Here is an 8,723-nt window from a genome sequence, read left to right as displayed (position 1 = left end):
GAACGACGAATAGCCACTGCCGGGACTTGCTATAGTTCTTGAGGGATTTTTATCTGAAAGAAAAACGAAAGGTTGATATGCTTTTAAACACATATTTCAGATTATTTCTCTTGGAATATTCAAAAAAATATATATTATAATTTAAACAAAAAACCTTAAAGGACACATCTTAAACCTCTAGAAAGACAATGTATAGTCCATCAGTAACACGTCAAAATGCAATAATCAATGAAAAAAAAAAATGAGAAAAAACCCTAAGGTTTGAAAAATTGATACTAAAATGAGTGCCAATGCGATTAATAGTTGAAATAATAAGGCAACATTTGAACAATCGGTTATCAGTCTTTAGCGTTAAGTAACTGAAGAATATTTTACCGGGATAAACTCCTCCAACTGGACGTTGTCTTTCTTTTGTTGGCTGGACATGACCAGGGGTTGGTTTCATTCTACTCTTCTCCCATCCACCACTTTCCATCCACCCTGCACCGTTATTATTGTTGTTATAATTATTTTGTCTGGAAATACCGCCCTCAGACTTCCATCCACCTTCTATTTCAACATCAACTTCATACTGCTGTCCATAACCTAACGTTGTTGTTGATGGCGTGGTCGGTTCTGGTTCAATCGCTGAAAAAATATGAAATTTTACTCCTTCACACCGTTATTGGGACATGCAAGGTTCTTCTGACATTTGTAACAACATGTATTTTAGGTTCTGCTTTAATATTTCTATATAACACTTATGTAAATACGCCAAAATGTTAAGAGCAAGAACTCAATTGCACATCCAGCTGTTGGATTTGTCAAATATGTTTTTTCTCTATAGATCAAAAAATGAGGAATGAGCTTAACCCTTTTTACACTCTCAGTATCGATTTACCGATGTACCATGGTTCGTAGGAAGATATTATTGTGCGTTTACTATGGTATTTTGGGTTTTAACATTCTTTAATAAACAGCAGGATACGTACCATATAATATCATATCTTCTGAATCACGACCTAATGGATTACTGCCTTCACAAGTATACGCACCAAAATCATTATCATCTAAATCCATAATACGTAAACTTAGCGTCACCATTCTATTTTCTTGATCTTCATAGGCCTCTATTGAATATTTATCACCTTTCTGACTAATTTTCTGTCCATTTCGTTTCCATACAGTAATACTTTGAGGATGAGCATAAATAGTACACTCTAAAATAGTTTCTTTTCCTCGTCTTTGGCCGATTCGTCTATTTGTCAATATTACCTCCGGAGCATCTGAAAGGAATCAATAGGCATACAAGAAATTGTTAGAATGAGACTGGTTAGTGTTTATTTTGTATTACAATCTTCTAGTTGGTTAGCTTTAATAACATGACGGTTATCTTTGATATCTCTTCATCTTGTTTGTGTCTTTATTATTCCTGATATTTTAGGTCCTGTCAATGATGCTTAGTTACACTTAGATTTAACGTGTTCTTTGTGTGACAACAAAATCTAATATGCCCTCCAGATGAAATTATATTGGCTTGAATCTTAATGAATTTCTGGTGGCGTTTGGAGAATCAACTTGTTTTATCGCTAACATGGATTGTGACATTTAACTAGGCGGATAAAAGACCAGATAACCAATAAACTGGGCACCGTTTCTTTACAAACATCAGCTTATTAAATCAATTCCTACTAAAATATCATAAAAATCCATATTTTTGTCCGGAATACTAGTAATCTATATCGAAAATCATTCTTAATAAATGATTATGAAACTGTAAGTCTAGTGACGTATGTAATTATGTCCACACAATATAGCTTCTTGATATTGTTCAAATTTATGTTAGGTCTATTCCGAAACTGGAGGTCGCCCAACAGACGACTTTACAGCAGTAACCTTTCTTTAAACTTTCCCTGTAAACCACATGTTTTAACATGGACAGTCTGGTAATGACTCAAGTATATTTAAAAAACACCATGAACATATAAATCTTTGGAGATTTGTCAATATACAAAAACAATATCGGATCAAGAATGTATGTTCTATAGCCTTCACAAGTTGACGTGGACGAATTGACGTGCAGACACACCGAGTAATTGCGATATTACCTCCATATTTTGCCATTTGTTGAGCTACAGACATATGTTGCGTGTACAAAAGTTCATGATTGGAAATTAGCATAAGGTTGTTAATTGAGAATATGTGTAAAATAATGTAATATAGATAACTAATAATGTAAATTGAAAATTATTCTTACATTGAACCTCCACTCTAATGGCTTTACTAACTGCTGGTGACACACCATTATCAACAAAACAGTCATAAATATCATCACAAAATCTTGATACATTATGTATTAATAATATACCTCCTTCCAAACCAATCTCTGGAAGAAAAGGCGAGAAATTAATCTACACGATTATAATACATGTAATTGCCAATAACCGTTTTTGAAGTCCGGGAATCATGAAATTTGAACTTTGTATAGATGCTGTAATGAGCATTGGGATAAGTCGTCACTGGGTCACTGGTTCTCATATGGGTTCCCCAAAATAAGACGAAGAGTCAATAACGAATCTTAAATCTTTGTTAGGTTTACTTACGCTCACGATGGTTCTTGCCCTGGCGGTAATTACGTTTATACCAAGTTACATTAGGTGCTGGAATGCCTGTTACATTACAAATTAACTCTGCCGTTTCACCTTCTTCTTTGACAACTAAATCTGATGAATATCGACTGATTATCATTGGGGGTACTGAAATATAATTAGATTAGAAATACAAACAATTTTAGAAACAAAAATGTTCTGCGAATGGAATAAATTTAGCAGTCTTGCTTAGCTATTTGACTTAGTGGTCGTGTGTTCTAATCTCGGTTAGCGTGTAAAAATCTTCACTATCCTGGTCGACCAAGATGCGAATAAGTATAAATAATCAAGGAAATGTCAAGAGATTTGTCCTAGAACAAGCCGGTAAACCGGATCCTCGTGAAGTTGTTATCCTTGTAAAGTGTTTCTTTGTTGTGAAACATAAAAAAATACTACTAATACTACATTTCTAGTATCATTCTGGATTTTAGGGGTTTTTTAGTTGGCAAATTTCATTGTTACAATTATGGTGAGTATCAATGTTTTTCGCAGACTTTTGAGATTTAAAGACTTACCTAATACCGATAGGGTAACTAGTTTAGCTTGTATAGGATCTGTGTTTATTTCACATTTATATGTACCACTATCATTATGACGAACATCGCGAATATGGAGATTCCATTCTTTGATATATGGTCTTTCTACACTTATTCTGTGGTCATCTAACATCCGTCTATCAGCATGACTTATTAATGTCTTTCTAGGATTGGACCATATCACCTATAGACATAATAAAATTACAATTATAGTAAACAACATGCAATATCATCATTCATTGTCTTCACCTTCAGACGTTTTATAGGTAAATAATCTGAGAATAGCAACGTATTCTAATATAATTATTGGTTCATGGACATAAACTACATTTCACAATCTTAAGAGTTGGCAAAATCCTTCCTATTGCACACTGTATTTATAGTTTAAAACGCAATGCTTATGATAACAGATGGAAATATGACCAATACTCTAGTCTTCCCAACCCACAGATTAACATCATAGTCGTCTTGAAGAATTGAAAATAAAGCCAATGGTGAAAAAAAAATAGATAAACCTGGCTGTTCTTTTTTAAGTTTTCCTTAAACTAAATCAATCATTTAACATGGACTATAACATTACTGGAAACACCTACATTGAATTCACAATATTCACAAAAATTCATATATAATTTAAACATCGGGATAAATGATTGAGTCACAACAACGGTTTTTATGAAGCTGGCTGGTCCCCCCCCCCCTTTTTTTTAAAAAAAAAAAAGAATAATAATCTAATTGATAGTTCTACAATTGATTCTATTTCGAGCCATATTTACGACAATGGAGCGAGACTGGAAGATTAATTCTAAAATCCAAATGTTATCAAAATTTCCACACTCAGAACGCATCTGCCATAAATTGAAATAGCAGGGACTTTTTCCATGGACAAGCCTGACATTGATTGTAGAGTTGTTGACTGATGCTGTCAATTTAGTCATCTAGAAACAGACCTAGGTCTATTTATTTACATTGCCAAACTTGACAGAGTGTTGTCAAGCAGAAAGAACAAACTTAACAAGAGTTTAAATATAGTAGCTAGTATATTCTGGGTTTCATTAGATATATATCGAAACTATACAGTATAATATAGTGCTCTAGATCTCGGAATGTGTTCTGAAAAACACGTTTAAAATTGATTAGAAGGAGTCGTGATAGAGAGAGCAGGTGGTACTATTTTTTTAAAACCACTAAAATTCTACCGGAAAATTGCTTGTTACAAATAGACTCATTATTTTGTTTTTATAATTTCCTACAACTTTATTGTTTTTTCTTTGAATCACTCGATAATTCACTTAAGGGGCGAGAAAGTTGGAACTATTGAATATAAAAGTCCCAGATAATTTAGATTTTACGCTTTGTGTTGTCTTTGTTTTTTTCAATACGTTTATATAAAACATTTCAAAGTTCAAACTACAGTATGCTTTTTGTTTGTAAAAAGAATTTTGCTAAACGTTAATCTGTTTTAACGAAGCTGTAACAAAGACCTCAATTACGTTGAAGCTGCTTATAAAATAAAGGGAACTTTGCTATAGGGACGTTATAAAACGCTTTGTTTGAATGGAATTGCAAGAACCACAGACTTCTGGTTGAAAATTGAAATCGTGCACATATATGTATATCAATTGTTCCTAATACTAGTATATATAAAACACATTACTCTTTATAACCCCTTTAACCACTAAACAATGAACAATGAAATCTATCATAAAGCATCCAAAACAGAGTTTCAACATTCCACCCGGTACGATTTTACTTATAAATTATAGAAAATTATAATAGTTATTATATAGAAATTCATCAATCTGATATAAATTGCTTAGTTTAAATTGACTTTTAGCCAAACGGAAGTTTTCAGATATTGACATTTGGGACTCGAGAGATTCCAAGATGGCGTCTAATTTAACTTACTGTATGGTCTCCTAGGAATTCCACCGTACATGGTAATATAGCTTTATTTCCCGCCGTTACTGTCACGTGTTCTGGTGTCTGGTTAAACTTTGGTTTTAATTCTCCCAGTGCTGAAAATATAAATGAATCAATTGATAAGACTATATAGAATAATGTGTTTATATTTTAATTTTAAAAGGGAAGTAATCCAGTTAGTTATATGATAAGACAAAGTCTAGTATAGATAAAAGTTGAATTGTACAGATTTGTAGCTTGTGTGTTTCGTCCTTGCGGGAATGCAGGTATTTTTGTATTCCTATTTATTCGTTACAAAAAATGAAAAATTTTGCACTTTTTCTAGTCTACTTATTTATTAAAATGTAGCCTTGTTTGATATTAAATGCCCGTAACCCTTAATTTATGCTCTCTGGAGCTATTGATAATGTTTAACTAAGTTTGATTTCATTCAATTAAGCGATAAAATAGAGACACTATTTCAAAACTCTCTCAAAACCGATTGACCTTTGAATTCAAAATACATCCAGTGGCTATCGTATAAAAAATGAAATTTTTTGTTCAAAAAAGGAGTAAGCGACAAAGGGGTTAGTGATAAACAATCGGGAGTAAGTTTTTAAAGAATGGTTTTTAAATGATAGATATATATCATTGCCTATCTTACATTCATCTTTTACTGTTATTTGGTAACATTTGACATTATCGCATTGTCTATCTTAGATTATAACATAGCTCAGATAGATTCAATCACGGATGTTTCATTGTTCAAGTGTCAGAAACGCTCTATCACTTTTCTCCATCAACATACCAGAAAATGAAGAAAGAAGGATATCAGCATGCAAATAGGAGAAAATCTGTATTGAACTGGATTCCCACTGGTTGATAAGATCGTCTATAGTAATGACTGTAGACAGTATATATTCACAATAACTATATCTCTATTACTATTTATTAACAATGTATTTCCAGATTTATGAAAATATGACGAATTGTAACCTTTTCATAGAATTATGATGTTATCACAGGTCTGTTAAAGAACATAACTTTTTGTAGCCTCATATTAGCTGTAACATTTAGATTTTTTGCATAACCACACAAAAACAAAAATAAATCTTACAAAGACAATGTTTCGTGTGTAATTTATTTCATCGTGGAACTGCTAGGTTGACTGTGTAAATTCTATCTGTTGTAAAAATTAGGTTCTTATTCAAATTCCTATCTGTTGTAATGGTTTATTGTGTAACATCTTCTATCACTTTTCAGTTGACTATATAGCCTTCTATCCTATGTAACAGCTGGATTTACAGTGTATCTTTCTGGTGAAATAACTAGGTGTATTATACAAATTCGCATCTGTTGTAATGGTTAGGTGTATTGTATAACCTATTCAGTGTTGTAACGACTAAGTTTATCTATAATCTATTCTGTGTTCTAACGGATAGGTTTATGTAGCAACATAATTTGTTTTATCTGATACAACTACTGAAATAACGACATGGTTGTTTGCGTAGCCACACGTCACTGGTAATGGTGGCTAGGTTTATTGTGTTGCCTCTTAACTGATGTATGTGCTGGTTGTATTTATCTGTTGTGACGGCATGGTTTATTGTGTAACAGTTTTCTTTCTTCCATAGGCCTTCTTGTAGTAAAATTGTCAAACTTTCGAAGTAAAATCATGTTTGCAGCGTACATATTGTTCTGTTGTTTCAAGTGTATTTTTCACAACTTTTGACAAGATTAATGACACAAATTCTTTCATATTAATTATTGATTAATTGATTAAGCAAACTAATTAAATAGGGAAGCAGGAAATCTCATCTTGTACAATCAGTGTGAAGTTTCTATAATGTCCAGTCGATAACGAATCCAACTAAATATTCGTTAATCACAATGGTCATTTAGTGGTCAGTTATACTTCCAAGTAAAGTTGGGCTTTAATTTGTCTGGTTTCTGACTCAGTTTTATTGGTCAATCTTTATCAAACAATGAATCAAGTCAGCATTAATTGCCGACCATTAAATCACCTCCTTCTACCCTTCACTACAAAATAATGAAGCCCCAATCACAACCTAGTCATTATTGAAACAGTGACTAGAATGAAGTCAAACTACCCTTCTTCCACTCTCAGCTACTTTACCCTCGTTTTTATATACCTTTACTTCATTTCTCCTATTCTTTACAGTTAAAATGTAGCGAAACCTACCCACTGAAGAGCCACTCACCCAAGACCTCGAGTACCTTCATCTACTTGAGTTATTCAGGTTCTATTCAATTTATTATCCATTTGAAATCTCTTTATCAAAGAAATACAACGATTTTACACATACAGTTGCAATAGAGTGAAGTTGAAATTAGATTTGTTCAAAATGAGAAACAATTCGAAAAACTCTCAAATCAACGCCCATTGTTCATACAGGTCGACCTTGTTCTCGGTAAGAATTCTCGGGCTCTTTTGAGACTCGCTAGAAAATATGCCTGATGATCAATTAACAAATCTTATCTGATGGCTAGACACCAAAAATAATTGAAAGCGTTTCAGTTCAGCATAACATTGGCCTTCAAATACATTCAAGTGTATAATGGGTAAGTTATGTACCTCATAGAGAACTCCATCTACCTTTTTTATACCTGCAATATTTCCATCATACTAGATGAGTGAACACCTCCCCCGCCCCCCTACATTTATTTACTGGGGTTGGGCCCCCTTACGGATGGGGACAGGTGCACTTGGCACAATCCGTCCCTATGATAGTTGAGCCACTGACGGATTCGACTAAGATGCATTAAAATTACAACATATTAAAAATGACGTCGCATTCGATCGAATATGAGCTATAACTTTCCCTATTCATTTCATAGCAGACTATCCAATGCTCGGTTTGTCCATTCAACCGTTATTGTAGAATCTCTAGCATTAAATATTTCCAGATATTTTACAGTATTTGTTATTTATGATGGTATCATAAAAATGGGTTTATAATTCTGATAATCCACCTATATTTCTCACCAGTCTCCAAACCTAATCAACTAAATAATAAAAGCTATAATACTCGGGAGTAATTAAATGCAAGATCTTTAAATAAAACCATTTAGGTGGAATTCAGATGGATTATGTTTAAAGGAATATGATCATGTGATTTCACTGTAATAATAACTAGTTTCCCTACGGTTCAGTACTATTAACTATCTAGAGCAATTTGTTTCTGAGAAAAGAGACACATTGAGTTAATAGACCCTACATTGGAGTGACATTGTGTGTTTTAGAAGGATATATTCAGCACACATTTGTACCTTTCTAATTCTCATATATACGCCTTCACCTCAATCTGTATTTCTGTCTTTTCAACACCTATTCTTAAATTATGTCTGGATGTAAATTGTGAATCAATATGAATAGAGACCACTTAATTACTGGATTGAACGCCTTTAATAATCTAACACTATCGGAAGTAGGTTTAATCAAAACTTTTTCTCCGATACTAAACACCTTCCAATCTCCACAAGGCTAGCGATATACTTAAATATGGATTTCATCAAGATACGGAGATCAGCAAAAATCAGAGTCTAACACTATACGTAATTAAAACCTCGCACTACGGTCTCAACACTGATCTGGGTGCAGATTCGTGCTGTATTCCACTTCTGAGCTCTTGATTACTGT

The 8,723-nt window shown here is 33.1% G+C and overlaps 1 protein-coding gene across 1 annotated transcript; it reads right to left on the bottom strand.

Moving 5' to 3' along the window:
- Positions 1-948: 948 nt before the first annotated feature.
- LOTGIDRAFT_138404 (hypothetical protein) lies at positions 949-5,173 on the bottom strand (the record flags this gene model as incomplete). The annotated part of the gene is made up of 5 exons (XM_009048609.1): positions 949-1,265; positions 2,237-2,365; positions 2,583-2,735; positions 3,143-3,347; positions 5,069-5,173. Coding segments are annotated over 5 exons (909 nt in total), but the record flags the coding sequence as incomplete, so codon positions are not given.
- Between the last annotated feature and the right edge of the window lie 3,550 nt (positions 5,174-8,723).

The sequence above is a fragment of the Lottia gigantea genome (genome assembly GCF_000327385.1).
Source record: "Lottia gigantea unplaced genomic scaffold LOTGIsca_125, whole genome shotgun sequence".
NCBI classification, from domain to species: Eukaryota; Metazoa; Mollusca; class Gastropoda; family Lottiidae; genus Lottia; species Lottia gigantea.
Note: the sequence above shows the minus strand (reverse complement) of the source record. Positions and strands in the feature narration are given on the sequence as shown.